Source organism: Cetorhinus maximus, chromosome 12 (genome assembly GCF_964194155.1).
Source record: "Cetorhinus maximus chromosome 12, sCetMax3.hap1.1, whole genome shotgun sequence".
Taxonomy (NCBI): domain Eukaryota; kingdom Metazoa; phylum Chordata; class Chondrichthyes; order Lamniformes; family Cetorhinidae; genus Cetorhinus; species Cetorhinus maximus.
Genome location: NC_135890.1, coordinates 31,053,103 through 31,069,753, shown reverse-complemented (window position 1 = coordinate 31,069,753; position 16,651 = coordinate 31,053,103). Strand labels below are relative to the sequence as shown.

Sequence of the window (16,651 nt, the reverse complement as noted above, 5' to 3'; positions counted from 1 at the left end):
CGGGAGCTGTCCAGTTTTGTGATTGAGGCTGGATTCTAGCACAATGTTTTAAAACTAGCACAAAAGATTATGAAAACTTGAAACAAAAACAGAAAATGCTGGAAAAACTCAGCAGGTCTAACAGCACCTGTGGAGAGAAAAACAGAGTTAACGTTTTGAGTCCATATGACTCTTCTTCAGAGCTAAAGTAAAATGTGATGAAATTTATACTGTTTAAGGTGGGGTGGAGCAGGTGAAGCTGGATAGAAGGCCAGCGATAGGTGGGGGCAAAGGAGAGATTGACAGAGATGTCATGAACAAAAGGACAAAGTGGGTGTTAATGGTAGTGGTAAGGGCTAAAGGAGGTGCTGGTAATGGCATTAAGGTAAGGAAGCAAAATGTGATAATAGCAGGAGAAGGGTAAGCACTCTGAAAAGAACAACATGAACAAGTGACAGATGGTCCTAATAGGTGTGGGTTGGGGGGAGGGGACAGTAGTGAGGAAAAAAGATCGAAAATAGGACAAAAGGTGGGGATAAAACAATGAATAAATGAATAAAAATGAAAATAAATAAAATTGTGGATAAAAAATAAAAATAAAAAAATAAAATGAACATTGAAAAACAGATAAAAGAGAGGTGAGGATAGAGAAGAGAGTTCATGGTCTGAAGTTGTTGAACTCAGTGTTAAGTCCGGAAGGAGTAAAGTGCCTTATTTTTATTTTTATTTATTTTCAATTGTATTCCACATGCATAATCATCCTTCTACCATAGATGAAGAATGATTGAAGACCATCAAACCATGAATCAGTCCAAATATTCTTAATGTTATGACCTAAATCCCCCTCCAAAAATGGATCAAAGATGTTTTCATTGTTAAAATAATTTTTAAAAAACAAATAATTACTTTGACTCAATTCAGGATTGGTAACATTTTATGTACAATCAAAAAATGGTACATTACACCATAAAGCAGAGTAAGACGAAAAAATATTGCAAACCCATAATCATCTAGGAATGACAGTTACAGATAATCACTGTCTTACATTGCATATTTGAGAAAGTAAAAACATCTTTTCTTCAATGCAAAAGAATGTAATTTCAATCTTAAGATGCAGTAACAGTTTCCCAACATGTTAATGAATATATCATGGCATTCAGCATGCCCACAATTTCCTGGCATGCATTCAGAAGCTCAGAATCCTCATTGCTAACATGCATTTATAAAACATTTTACACAGTAGAAAAGAAAGTATTGCAATGTTCATAGTTTTAGTCATGACAGAGTGCAATATTGGTCTTTCGCTAATTTTCCCCTGCCCATGACCTGCTAAACCATTGGTTTGTTACTTGTGGAACTTACCATTATCGTGATTATAATAGAAAAGCCCAATCCCTATGACCCCTCTTGTGGGGAGGGAATGAAATTCACATTTCCACACAATTTCAGTTTCCAGCCATTAGTGGCAAATTATATTCTGACCAGAGTAAAGTCATATTCCACTTTAGCATTATAAACTAGAGTGGTAAATCAGTAACTAGCTTCCATACAGAGGGTTAGAGCATAAAAAAGACTGTATCAGTCTCATGATTCATAAGGTTATACATTTGAAGTGAACTTTATTGAAATGAATCAATCATCCATGTTTAATAAAATAACCAAATCAATGTTTGTGCAATTTTGTAATAGAAAAAGATCTTCAGGCCATGAAAGGTAACAGTAAAAGCAATCTGGAAAATTCTTGTCGACAGAGAAGGATTCGGCAATCTGCAAATGAAAAGAGCAATCATTAGACAACATTGAGAATGATACAAATGTAAGACTGGAATTTGTGTTTTTAAGTCTAAGACAAACTGACCAAGAGTTTCTGCTTTGGATTCAATCGGTGATTCTCAGAACTGTAGTAGTTTTGCAAAGTTAATTTGCTGCTCAAGTTTGCATTCCAGCTCAATTGCATATCACAAAATGTAAAATTTTCCATAACCAATGCAATCAGGTAGTGCTTTAGGATGTAGTTGAAAAAAAAACTTAAATTAAAAAATACTCAATGATGTATTTAAGAGTGGTAACCTGGTGCAATTTTTTTAGGCCAGCTTTTGCAGTTGTAACAATGGTGAAACTGTCCATGTTCACCATCATTACAACTTTCAAACTGCAGCAACTTCCAGTGTCCAGACATGTACAGCAAAACCGGAAATCCAGAAGTCACTATCAGCAGTTCCCTGCTCCTCCATAGGGTACACTATGAAGTCTCTGCAGACAGCAGTCTTTAGGAACTATTGAACTGACGATGATTACCTTGGCTACCATAGAAAAATCCCATTCCTATGGCTGCTCCTGTGAGGAAGGAAGGAAATTCACATTTCCCGTCTTCTTCAGTTTCCAACCATTGCCCCAGTGCGAAATTAAATGCTGACCAAACAGAGGGAAGTCGTATTAAACTTTAGCATTATCAACTAAAGTGATAAATCAGTAAATACTTTTGATATAGAGGATTATAACATCAAAAAGGCTGCATCTGTCTCATGATTCACAAGGTTCAAAATCTGCATTAATCATCCATGTTTAAGCAAAGAACCAAATCAATATTTGCACTATTTTACTCTGTAATGTCACTGTTTAAAAAAACCCTAAAAAGTTACATATTGTTAATAAGATGCAACTGTGTTTGAACAGCATACCAAGTCATTGCTACTGCTAAACGACCTCCCTGACCCTGAAAAACTAATTTTATTTTTGTATAATTTCAAAATTTTCCATTATGATAAAAAAATCCATATTCCTTTATTTTAGTAGCAATTTTTTATTTAAACGTTTTTTATTTACCCTTTGTAATGTTTATAAAAAGTGAAGATGATCAGTGCATTTTACTGCCTGGTTTGCTGTCTACAAGAATTCTTCAATGCAATTGGCTGCTTAGCCTGCTTGATTACGTCACTGTTGATGTTTAGAGGTCCCCTTGGCTTGGCACCAGATTCAAATTAACATTGGGAAAGGTGAAATCTACACCACAGAGATCACCAGGGGCAGGATTTTACATCCCGCGGGCAGGCACGGGCCCGACGCAATCAGGCACAAAATAGCGTGCGATAACGTCAGGCAAGTGTCCTGACGTCACCACGCACTCGCACGATGTTTCGATTGGTGGGCGTGCGTGAGAGTCAGCATGGCGCCCACCGACAATTAAGAGGCCTATTAAGGCCATTAATCCATTAATTAAAAATTAATTTTTGCTGCCCGTCCAACGGTTGGCAGGCGGGCAAATCGGCCAGGACGCCTTTTGATTTTTTGAGGAAATCTCATCCACGGGCGGGATGAGGTTTCCACCATTAAATAAAAAGTAAATATAAATTTTTGCGCAGAATTTTTATTCTGCGTATGTTAGTCCCATGTCAGGGCATTTTTCTCAGATTTTAAAAATCTTTCGTTTTGATTTTTAAATTGTTCAGCTCCGAGGCAGCTCCCTGCCTTGAGGGAGCTTTCACTGCGAGCTCCCCCACGCACGCGCAGGCTTTTTGCGCTCACCCTCCTCCCGCCCCCACCCCGGCAGCACTGAGCTTCTCAGTGCACATTTCACGCTGGCTGGCCGTTAGCTGGGAGGCCAGCGTGAAATCGCGGTCGGCGGCTGATTGTAGGAGGCGGACCGTTTCCCAGCCGCTCCCAGGTCTGTCGGCCGCACTCGACAACCCGAAAATTTTGCCCCAGATCTTTGTGGGCGGCTTTCTTAAGAGTCAGTTGTGAGCGCCATTGCCAACTGCAAAATTGGGACCTTTAATGCAATGGAAGATGGGATTATCACAAAAAAATAAGCATTTTTAATCAGACTGTCTGGTCCACCACATTTGAGTAACCAAATTTTAAGTAACTTAAAATGACTTTAAAACATACAGAACTATTTACTATTTACATTGGTATATAGTGTTAGGGTTTTTAAAATAAATTAAAGGAATAATATATAAAAAGCTTTTTAAACATGTTAATGCCCATGCAACTAAAAAAAAAAGCTTAATTTTATGAACCTCCTTGAAGGGCGCCATTAATGGAAACTCACAATGGCGATTAATTCAATTTGAGCGGTGTGGCCAGTTTTCTGGATGGGGCAAGTTTTGCGGCAGAGTGGCTTCCAGCATTTTGCTTTTTAAACTAGCACCAAAGATCACGGTCCAATTAAAAAAAGTCTTTACTCCGGTTTCTGGATGGCAGTTCAGGTGACAGGAGCAGGGACCACTGCGGACAGTCCCCACCAGTTGGGAAGATCAGGAATTAGTTGGGGACTGGGGAAACCTACAGTGCAGCAGCAAAGAAGGAGGAAGGGAGAGTTTGCGGGAGTGTGGAGATAACACAAGGAGGGGGAAAAGAGATCACAGGGAGAAATTACATTACGGGCAATCGAGGAGGGAGATATCAGATTGTGGTGGGAGATTGCAGGGGAGGGATCACGGTGGGAGAGATTGTGGGGGGACAAATTGGATGGGTGAAGGAGGATCAGATCTTGGGAGGATTGTTGGGAATAGAGATTGCAGCTGGTTTACTTGAGGACCCACGGGAAGCACTCCTGCTCTTCCTTGCCCACAAGCAATGTGCTGTAAATGCATTTACCTACTGGATCTGGCTGCTACTGTCTCCCTTTAACTGCCATATTTTACTGAGAAACCTGGGTTGCAGCTGTTAAATCAAAATGGCTCCCAAAATCTTAGCAACAGACTCTCTTTAATATATTAATCACGGGCCCACTTCTCCAATGTGGATTACTCAGACCCCAAAGCCCACCAGGTTTAATCCAGAAATAAGCACATTCATGACATGTTTGGGTCGGTTCTCACATTTTTATCAATCTAATCTCACTTGACACAACCCACTCTTGTCTGTTTTGGTAGGGGTGTTAGGGGAGGTACAGTTAAAATTTCACCCTCAAGTATCAGTGGCCTGAATTTTCTGGTTGGCTGGGGGGAGGTGGAGTGGGAGAGGGCGCGGGCCCGATCACCACCCGCCGCCATTTTACACGGGCGGGCCTTGCATATTTCTCGACTCCCGAGGATAGCAGGAGTGGGCGGGCGGCAGCGGGCGTGCACAGACCATCGGGTCCAATGGCGACCCAGCAGCCTGTTTAAATGAAGGCCTGGCAGCCTTTTGTAGGTTGCTCACAATGGCCAGTGCAAGGCTATAGCAGAGGGCTTCTGGTGAGCAGGCCAGTCCGGAGGGAAGGGTGGGGAGCCATTTTGCCCCTCGTTTTTTGGATGACTGCCTTGCTGCCCTCCTCGAGGAGGTGGCAGCATGGTGGGAGGTACTGGTCCCCCAGGATGGGAGGAGGAGGCGCCCCCACATGACAAAATGTGCCTGGGAGGAGGTGGCGGAGGTGGTGAGCTCCTGCGACGTGGTGCGGCGCACCTGGATCCAGTGTCACAAGCGCTTCAATGATTTGTTGCGCTCTGGCAGGGTGAGTACCATGTTGGCATTGGTCATGTAACCCAGCAGGTAGCCTTACCCTCTGCTGCACACCCCACCCCCCAAGTCTGAGTGTAGTGACTGCATTGAATCATTGACGGCATTTGTCCTTTGCTGGGTGGGCAAGAGATATTGCCCATGCTGAGGTCAGCCTGAGAGGGTGATGGAGAGATGTGTTTTGCCCCCACAGCTTGTGTTACACTGAGTCCCACATGACTGGTTTGGGGGCAAACTGGAGGAGCTGCACCTAGGCGCTGTGTTAGAACTCCAGGACATGTCCAAGTCAGGGTGATGCCATGCTGGGAGGGGAGCTTCAAGGTGGCGTGGCAACAAACCATCTGCTGCCCTCTGTGCTCCACGTGCTTGCACCTCCTTGCTATGGAAGGGAATACCAGGTGATGCAGGCAGCATGTGTCTGGAGGGGGGGGTGGAGGTTGGGGAGCAGGCCTAGCATCTTTGTGTGAGTGTTTGGCAGCAGCGGGGTGAGGAGGGTCTGGAGCCCTGATATGTCCCACTCTGGTTCGGTTGGGCCGTGCATGAACAGAGTCCGTGTGCAATTTACATTATCCAATGCTCTTCTCTCATTTTCAGGAGAAGAATGCTCACAACGCGGCAGAGTGTGTGAGGACTGGAGGTGGCCAGGCACAGATCGCCATTCTCAGCCATTTTGAACAGGAGGCCCTGGATCTGGAGAAGCGCCATGCGCCCAGGTCCACTTTTGTCGATGAGGCTGCAGTGCTACGGCCAGGTATTTATGTCCAACAGTGAGGTTAACATTGTCCTCCCAACAGCCATAGCACTGCTGAATGTTAAATGATTTAATTTTACAATATGGCTTGACCATTGGTTATGGAAGGATGAGCGCATAATGATCTGGGAGACAGGATGAACTTTGTCATTGTCCCCACGTTAACTGATCCACTGCCCTTGTTCTCCCTTTCAGCATCATCAGAGCAGGGCCGGGAGGAGGAGCAGCAGAGGCCCCCTCTCACACCTGAGGGGCCTGAAGTCTCACCAGCGTCACACCATCTCTGCCAGGCAGGCACCAGCACAGATACTAGCACCTCGGTGGGAGATGGAACATCGGGTAATATCCCAGGGCACAGCATTGACGGCACTTCACAGTCGCTGGAGGAGCTGGCAGAGATAGGGAGTGCCCATGGCGCTAGCAGTCGGAGGACTGCAGGGGACCAGGCACATGCTCAGCCGGTGCCTGATGATGTGCCTCTGGAGTCGTCCGCGATGCAGCAGGTGCGGGAAATGCGGCCAGGTGTGCGGGAGCATCTGGGGGAGATACATGAGGTTATGCTTGGCTTGGTCTCCGTGGTGGAGGAGTCTAAGTGGACAATCGCCAAAGCAATGAGCCACATGTCCGAGCGCCATGCATCCTCCAAGGAGAAAGTGGCGACTCTCATGAAGATGCAACTCCAGGTGACCCATCAGGGCTTCCTGGGGATGCGCTCTGACCAGCAAGCCCTCACATCGGCATTGACCTCAGCTGGTCAGTGCCAGTGTGGGAGATGGTGTGGGCATCAAGCTTCCCAGCTCGGTGCCCATCCATCCATGGTGAGCAGGGAGGTCCGAAGTGACCTCATGTTGGTGCAGCAGCTGCCTGTCATCTCTGCAGGCACCTCTCAGGGCGCTCTGGAGGAAGGTGGCAGCTCCTCCACCCCTCTCCCAGTGACCGCATCATCCAGTGAGGCTGCGAAGACTGGGGAGATGCCAGCTGTAGAACTGGCAGCTCCCTCCCCAGGCGGGGCCAGCACAGACTCCATGGGCCAGAGGACAACCACCAAGGTCATCAAGGCCAACAGGACAGCAGAGTCAGCAGGCTGTCTCAGATGTCACTTCGAGCAATGGGGCAGCACCAAGACGTAGCAACCTTAAACATAAGCATAAGGCACCTTAGGCACACCACGGGTTTTTCACTGGTGCTTTTGTGTTGGCCCAAGATGAGGTCCTTATGATTTGATTTGAGTTTTAATACTATTGTATTTTTTTTGTAATAAGTTGCTTCGCTTGACACATTAAATTCAGATGTGTCACCATGGCTGAGGGTGCCTCTTTTCTTCTGCATGTGTATGGTTTCCAAAACTGTAATGAGTGCTTTGTTGGACATTCAGCTTTATTAATAAGGCCCTTAGTTACTGTTGCTAACCTGGTTTTGATTTTGACTTAGGTGTCGAGTATCAAGCCAACAGCCCAGGCTTGTCCTGGTGGTCTACCTGTGGTGTGCTAGCTGAAGGTTAATTGGATTAAAGCCTCCTGGCTGTCCCTGCCTCCCTGCAGTATGCCCGGGTCAGCGTCTACTCCCTCAGCATTTCCCTGTACATGCTCATCCTGGGACTCACTGCTGGACTCATCGTGGGCAGCCGCAGCCACTGCGTCAACGTCTTCATTGTCCACTATGTCCCCCCTTTCCAGCGCAAGGTTGTGGAGAGCGCAGCATGTAACCACTATCACCGAGACAAGATCTGGGGGGTACTGGAGTGCGCCCCCTGAGTGGCCGAGGCATCGGAAGCTCAGTTGACGTTTCGAGTCCTCATGACCCTTCAGAAGGGTCATGAGGACTTGAAATGTCAACTGTGCTCTTCTCCGCTGATGCTGCCAGACCTGCTGAGTTTTTCCAGGTATTTCTGTTTCTGTTTTTGTTTTGGATTTCCAGCATCCGCAGTTCTTTTCTTTTATCGGAAGCTCATCTTGAGAAGACCAATGGTTCTCTCCGCCACAGCCCTTGTGGTGCAGGTGGCTCCTATTGTACCACTGCTCAGCTTCTGTTCTTGAATGGCGGAGAGGCGTCATGAGCCACCTTCTGCGGGGATAGCCCTTGTCACCCAGCACCCATCCATCCAGCCGGGCTGGAGCACTGAAGAGCCCAGACACCTGGGAGTGTCTGAGGATGTAGGCATTGTGGGAGCTGCCTGGGTACCTTGCACAGACTTGTAGAATCTGCATCCTGTGATTACACACTATCTGCACGTTCATGGAGTGGAAGCCCTTCCTGTTGACGAAGCACCGGGCTCACCTGCTGGTGCCTTGATGGCCACACGTGTACAGTCTATTGCACCCTGGACGCTGGGGAAGCCAGCAATGGCCGCGAAGCCTCTGGCTCGCTGTGCCTGACTTGCCTGGTCCCAAAGGAAGTGGATGAAGGTCAATGCACGCCTGAACATGGTGTCTGTAACCTGCTTGACACAAGTGTGGACAGCTGATTGGGAGACACCGCAAAGATCACCCACCGAGCCCTGGAAGGAGCCAGAGGCATAGATGTTGAGGACAACTGTGACCTTTGGAGCCTCTGGCATGGGGTGTCCACCCACACAGTTAGCAGAGATCTCAGGCCCAATCATCCGACAGATATAGTTGCCTGTCTCCCTTGAGAGACAGAGCCTCCTTTGGCACTGCACCTCAGACATATTGAGGTAGCTGCTTCGCCACCTGTATACTCTGGCAGCAGGATAGCAGAGTCTTCTGTGGCCCCTTCTGCCTTGGACTACCTCTTGGCCCTGCGCCCCCTTGTGCCTGTGCCTGTCCTCCCAAAGGTGGCTCCCCTGGAGGCTGAATGTGCACTCCTGCCCTCCTACCCCTTCTAGCCCTCCCTTCCTTCTCAGAGGAGCTGCCTCCAGTAGGTAGTTCAGCTCCCATTCCCAGGCTAAGGGAAGGCTTCCTGAAACCTGCAGGCCCAGAAAAGTTTCCTCACTGCAGAGTGCTAACGTGAAGGTTAGGAATCCAGAAAATCCAGCTGGTATGCGTTTTGAAGTGCTGCAGATCACACAGGCAAGTTTGAAAAACTTTCAAAAATAAATGCTTGACTGTGCACCATCATGACCCCACTGAGCCCTCTTATGTGTCCTACCTGCCTGCCCGTTGCGCCCGTATGCCAACCCGAAGATTGCACGGGCGCCGAAAAATCAGCATCAATTGAACACTCAAGGGCCTTAAGTGGCCCGTTAATTAATGGCGGGCATGCGTCGGACATCATCACAGTGAAAAAATTACTGCACACGTTCCAACTATGATATCCATTTTTTTTAAAATTTCCAAATGACCAAACAAAATTAATACCAAACTGCCTGACAAGAATTCGTGAATAACATCCATTAAATTTCACCTGGTGTGATATCAAAAGGCTGAGCCATTCTGTGGCCCAGGCCTCATTAACGTGTCACTGGTGAAATGCAGGCATCAGACTGAGGAAATTGGCTGATTTCTAAGGTGAGCCGGTAGGTTGGGCCTGGGGAAGTGGGGAGGGAAGAAATTCCAGGATTGGGGGCTTCCAATAGTTGGTATTGGGCTTTTTGTTCCGCCTGGACTAGCCAAAAATAGTATTGAAAGCTTTCTGAGCTGTTATTTTGAGCATCCTTCAGTGGTCCCTTTAAGGCTGCTCAATACTGGTGTAAATGGGAATAATATGCCTGGGGTATGGGTCGCGTACTTGTACATGAAAATAGCATTCCCACAGATGGCATAAGACCCTCTTTTGCTTATTAAACAATCTCTCATCTGTTTGAGGTGAACAGGCTTCTCGACCTTTAACGGACCTGGCTTAAAATTGCACCAGAAATTCCTCAGACATTAATAGGGCAGCTGAGGTGTTTCCCCATGCCCCTATCGGCCTCCCCCCACCCCACCCCCATATTGTCAATTGTTCTGCACTTGTTTTTTTAGGTGAACAGTAGATGGCCTACATTGGAAAAATTGGCCCTTACAGGTTACACAACGTATCATCCCTATTGCTATAAGCAAGTCTTCCTTGTCTCACAGTGAGCAGTGTCATAGGTGAACTGTGTTATGTATAATGTAGTTGACCTAACATTAAATACCATTATTGTAAGTAAAAACCAGGGGAAAATCAACCTCCAAAGTTTAGTTGCACTTCTCAGCACAAACCTGAAAGTAGGTTTCCCACTCAACCTCATAACATATGATGCATGGCATGTGAAGTAAAAGAAGGTAATTTACAAATAAAATAGAAACTTCAGTGAACAGAAATGCAAAATATATTACCTAATCAATTCTTGGTTATTTAATTGCTTGTTCCAATTCTTTTTTATTCCAGCCACATGGCCAATTCCAACCACTCCGACCACAACTGATGGGATAACTTTCTGAGGATCAGCTGTTGACAGAAATGATCAGTCAGTTCTTAAATAATTGGAGAGCTGTATTTTTAAAAAGTACAGTGTTTGGCCAAATTACTTCAAAGAAAGGACAAGTACTGTTCTCAGAGGTATATGTGAAAAGTAACAATTTTGATATGTCCAAGTCAATGGTTTATCAGAGAAAGATGCAACAGCTTCCTGCTGTGAGAAATGAAAATTGCCGATGTCGGCAGAGCTGGATTTAGTTTAGGCCACTAAGCTGCTTAAGTAACACACGATATTCAAGCTAAATGATGCCTAGAAGGAGGATTATTATGGTGGGAAGCTGCAAAGGGCAGCAATGAACTCTATTGGGAGACAGGATATGGGAGGGTCTACCATCTGTATCCTTCCATAATGTGATTACATTAATTCCCCAGAAAAAGATGAACAACAACTATTACAACCAAATGCTTTTGCTCAGGAATTCATTCATGGATCTTTGAATTATGAGTAACTTGTCCTCCATATATGGCTTCCCATTTCAATGTAATATTTGACTCATAGATATGTATATTTTTCTTTCATTTTAACTGGATGAGGAAGGTATTCTGTGTTGCTTTCCATTTTTAGCCTTCCTCATCAAATCAAGAGCGGATAATGCTTGAATTCTGCATTTATTCATGGTTCTTTAGACAGAGAAACGGCAGTACAAGAAACGAATATCCAAATGCAAGATCATACATTCCAAAAAATGGTTATGATGGGCAAATGGAATTTAGGGCCAAGATTTAATGTCCTTTCCCACCTGGCGGGATATTATGGTCCTGCCGAACTGAATGGTGATTTAAATGGCTCGCTGCGGCAGGGCCGTAAAATCCTGGCCAAGGAGTTCTTTGCAATGCAATAATACGGACAAAAAAAGCTATAATTTGATGACTGTATAAGGCCCTTACTTTCACATCTGTCCTTTGAGGCAACATTACTAAAAGACCATTGTCCAGAGTATGGTGCTCTCCTTAAGGTTGTGCCACATTTCCCAGATCTTCTGCTGGAGCTGGATCCATGGTGAGACACCGATTACCCAAAAAAAGACATGGGGCAGAATCTTCTGTTCGGCAAGCGGGGAGTGGGGCGTGCAACCGTAAGATTGGCAGGCAGGCCAGGAGCCCTGGCGGGCATCTGAAAAAGCATGAAATCTCATCCACAGGCGGGTTGAGGTTTCATGAGTGACTTAAAAATCTCAGAATATTTCAATTTAAAATAAAAGTTATGGACACTTTGCCTCAGGGAGATCTGTGAGCTCTTTCACTTGCACACTGGGCGGGCCTTAATTGGCCAGCCCATGTAAAATGGCAGCATGCCCCCAACTGGGGGCGCCGATCAGGAACCCGCCCACCCATGTCCGGTCCCGCACATCCCCCCCGACTGGGGGAAATGTTGTCTTGGTGCCATATTGCTCACCATAAAGGAATATTGATCCTCTCCAAATGGTTGAACCTTGTCTGGGTGGAGGACTTTCTGAATCAATTGTCCTTCAGTTTCCTGTAGTCCACATTCTGCACAACCAAATAATCAGCCTGAGCCAATAATTTATGATTTACGTGGCTGTTTCATCATTTGAGAGATGTACAATGAATAACATTATAGGTATGTCTTGCTCGGACAGGTTTCTGAGGCTAATTAAACCCCATTGAATGATCAGAGCACTTCAATTCGGTTCCATTGAAATTACAAGGGGGGAGGCTTTTTCCAAAGAGGTGTCATATTTTTTCACTGTTTTGCTAGTAATCCAGTAATTTAATATTCAATCTCACAGAGCCAGAGCCTTACAGTAAACAACCAGAACAGTTCATATGCTTACATTGTAAAATTTTAGGTAGCACTATAGGTTTTGCTGCTTGCTTCAGTGACTGAGTTAGATAGGCATCCCGTTCTGATACAAAAACACGATAAAACTCAGGAACTTCCTCCATCGCCATTTTGATTTTCTCCAGCCCATCCTTCTTCTTTAGCTGCTTCACAATCATTTTGCTAAACCACAAGGGCATTTATAATTAAAACTTAATTAACTGATAGTGAAAATTGCTATTAAAAAATCACAAGGTTTTCTTGAACAATCACTCAGAAAAGATACATAACACATATTATGAAGCAATGGATATGATCTACTTTAGGCATTCATTGACCTGGTTCTTTCTTTGGTTATTTAAGCTTATGGAACATCTAGAGATAAATACCATAAGTATCAGTTCATGCTTTGTTTATAATAAATGTCACATATAAACAGCTCCTCCAGCAAACACTGTATTCATTCATCTCAATGCACTGAACATGTTTAGAAGGACAGAACAAATGAAGACACTCTCAACTTTTTTACACTATCACTGGCATCTATGAGATATTTGATTCTCAGGCAAATGATCCCTTTTGTTAAATCAGTCTTTGTCATGCCTGTGCCATGACTAATGATTATTGAAATTGTTTATTTTTTAACCAATTTGCCCCATAAATTCTGAATTGGTCTAGTTGGTAAATTACTAAAAATTAATTCTCACCAGGTTCTGACATTTAAATAAAAACAAAAGCTTCCCAATCTTTTCAGTCAGAAATAAGTCCGAGAATGGGCATACGTAGCATTATCCTTTTCATCGTGTGTTGATGCTGCTGAATAATTGCAGTTTATTCATGTAGAATTTCCTCAACAGGTAAATTCATTGGTCACACTTAGAGGCAAAGTTCACACATGAATAACGGAAACATTGGAAGGTCACCAGTACTATCAAACTAACACCAGCAAGCAGTGAATGCCATCAGCTGGAGAGGGAAAGGATCAGGAGAGAGGGAATTTTGCAACATTTTAAATGTCAATCAATAAAAGGAGAAGGTGTAAAGAAGCAATTAACTGTTAAAATCCAAGTGCAAAGAGAGTAAATGCAGTATTTTATCTTTCATCATTAATGGGTCAAAATCTTGGAATTTCCTATCTAATACCATCATAGGAACATACATATCCCAGCAATTTAAGAAAGGATCTGGTGCCATTTTCTCAGGGCAATCTGGAATGTGCAATAAAATGCAATTTCTCCAGTGTTACTCAACTCCTGACAGCAAATTCAAAAAAAATGTTCATTTGACTTTCTTTTAAATTAATGCAGAGCACTGAAGTTACGATTATGGGTTCATAGCCCTGTAAATCTTTGGATAATAATGTACCTCCTCTTCAATGGGGTAAGAACGGGGCTGGGCCAGATAGACTGGAATGAAAGATTGGCGGGGAAAACTGTAGCTGAACAATGGGCTACCTTAAAAAAAGAATTAGTTCGGGGACAGTCAATGTATATTCCATTGAAAGGGAATGGTAGGGCAGACAAATCCAGAGCTCCCTGGATGAAAAACAAGATAGAAATTAAGATAAAGAAGAAAATGTGCGCTTATGACAGGTGTCAGGTAGAAAATACAATTGAGAACCAAGAGGAATACAGAAGGTTCAGAGGGGAGATTAAAAAGTATATTAGAGGAGCGAAGAGGGATTATGAGAAAAGACTGGCAGCCAACATAAAGGGGCATCCCATAGTCTTCTATAGGCATATAAATGGTAAAAGGGTAGTAAAAGGAGGAGTAGGCTGATTAGGGACTTAAAAGGGAATTTACAAATGGATGAAGGGGCCATGGCCGAGATATTAAATGAATACTTTGCACTTTTACCAAGGAGGTAGATGCTACCCAGGCCATGGTGACAGATGAGGGAACTCTGTCACTAGAAGGGTTCAAAATTGATAAGGAGGAGGTGTTGAATAGGCTGCCGGTACTTAAAGTTGACAAGGGACCAGGACCGGACGAGATGCACCCAAGAATATTGAAGGAAATGAGAGTAGAAATTGCAGGGGCACTGGCCAAAATTTTTCAGTCTTCCCTAGACTCGGGGGATGTGCCAGAGGACTGGAGAATTGCAAACATCACACCCTTGTTCAAAAAAGATTGTAAGGATAGGCCCAGCAATTATAGACCAGTCAGTTTAACTTCAGTGGTGGGCAAGATTCCAGAAACTATTATTCGGGATAGAATTAATAGTCATATGGAAAAATATGGGTTGATAAGGAAGAGCCAGCATGGGTTTCTGAAGGGGAAATCGTGTTTAATTAACTTGCTGGAGTTTTTTGAAGAGGTAACAGAAAAGATCGATGAGGTTAATGCTGTTGAAGTCCTGAACGTGGGCTTTCAAAAGAGGTTTGATATAGTTCCACACAACAGACTTGTGGGAAAAGTTATTGCTCATGGAATAAAAGGGACAGTAACAACATGGACACAAAATTGGCTGAGTAATAGGAAACAGAGGTTAATGACCAATGGATATTTTCAGGCTGGAGGAAGGTTTGTAGTGGAGTTCCCCAGGGGTTGGTATTAGGACCCTTGCTTTTCCTGATGTATGTTAATGATCTAGATCTTGGTGTGCAGGGGACAATTTCAAAGTTTGCTAATGATACGAAGCTTGAGAGTGTTGTAAACTGTGAGGAGGACAGTGTAGAACTTCAAAAGGACATAGACAAGTTGGTGGAGTGGGCAGATAGGTGGCAGATGAAGTTAAATGCAGAGAAGTGTGAGGTGATGCATTTTGGTGGAAATAACATGAAATAACATAATATAAAGTAAGGGGTGAAATTTTGAAAGGGGTGCAGGAGCAGAAAGACCTGAGTGTATACATGCATAGATCATTTAAGGTGGCAGGACAGGTGGTGAGAGCAGTTAATAAAGTATATAGTATCCTAGGCTTTATTCATAGGGGCATAGAATACAAGTGCAAGGAAGTTATGCTGAATTTACTTAATTCACTCGTTAGACCTCAGCTGGAATATTGTGTACAGTTCTGGGCGCCACTATATAGGAAGGATGTGAACACATTGGAGAGAGTGCAGAAGAGGTTTACAAGAATGGTTCCAGGGATGAAGAACTTCAGCTATAATGATAGATTGGAGAGGTTGGGACTGTTCTCCTTGGGGAGAAGAAGGCTAAGAGGAGATTTGATAGCGATGTTCAAAATCATAAGGGGGCTGGACGGAGTAGATAGGGAGAAACTGTTCTCACTCATAAAATGATCAAGGGCAAGACGGCACAGATTTAAAGTGACTTGCAAAAGAAGCAAATGTGACGTGAAAAAATACTTTTTCACACAACAAGTGGTTCGGGTCTGGAATGCACTGTCTGGAAGTGCGGTGCAGGCAGGTTCAATCGAGGCATTCAAGAGGGCATTAGATGATTATTTGAATAGAAACAATGTGCAGAGGTACAGGGAAAAGGCAGGGCAATGGCACTAGGTCATATTGCTCATTTGGAGAGCTGGTGCATACATGATGCCCCAAATGACCTCCTTCTGTGCCGTTAAAATTCTGTGATTCTGTAATTGTGTTTTTTCAATGTGACAATGAAGTGATGTCACTGTCCAACAACAAGCTGTAAATAATGTCATTAAAGTTACAGCCAATATTCAATGAAGCAGAGATATATTCATACCCATATGGAAGCGGCTGGGATTTGATGTAAACAAAGCCCACAAGTGCCTTCACCAGATCCCAGAAGGAAAGTGCAGCAGCACATCTTTTCAAAGTGATGAAGATTGGCTGGTCTCCCAGGTAAATATTACAAAATGGTATTTTCTGAGCCTAGAAGAGAATATTTCAAATAGCGTGGTGTTTATTAGTTCTAACTATATATAAATCTATATTATATATATAACCACATACAGATAGGTTACAATAAATGTTCTTTGGATTTTTGATTTTTCATCTTTGTTTGCTGGTTTTTGTCACTGACTGTGTTACAGTGCATTGCTGTTAAGCGTGTAATTGATTTCTCATAAGTTTTGCTTCCTTTTCAGGAATACATGCAAATAAATTTAAACCTATAAAATTTGTTAGAGCACAAAAGTAACTTATCTTACAATATAAAAATTGTTCATTGTTGTTTAAAAAACTTTCTTCATATACTAAATTTAACAACTTCAATTCAACAACAATGTCTGTGTAAGTAAACAGGGGAGGATAGCAATTTGCAAATACTAATATTAATTTGTGCCACTGCCTAAAGCCTCACTGCTGTTCTAAAATGTGTTAGTGAAAATGGGCAGGAGGTCAGTTAAAATAATTAAT

The 16,651-nt window shown here is 43.8% G+C and overlaps 1 protein-coding gene across 3 annotated transcripts in view; it reads right to left on the bottom strand.

Moving 5' to 3' along the window:
- Positions 1 to 895: 895 nt before the first annotated feature.
- Positions 896 to 16,651, bottom strand: part of LOC144688039 (traB domain-containing protein-like) — a 37,793-nt gene continuing 22,037 nt past the window's right edge. For all 3 annotated transcript variants that reach the window (XM_078554695.1, XM_078554693.1, XM_078554694.1), the window contains 4 exons: positions 16,017 to 16,165; positions 12,370 to 12,539; positions 10,432 to 10,543; positions 896 to 1,746 (listed from right to left, as the gene is read on the bottom strand). In XM_078554695.1, coding sequence (XP_078410821.1) covers positions 1,626 to 1,746; positions 10,432 to 10,543; positions 12,370 to 12,539; positions 16,017 to 16,165 — 552 coding nt within the window. In that variant the 3' untranslated portion in view covers positions 896 to 1,625. The remainder of the gene's footprint in view (positions 1,747 to 10,431; positions 10,544 to 12,369; positions 12,540 to 16,016; positions 16,166 to 16,651) is intronic.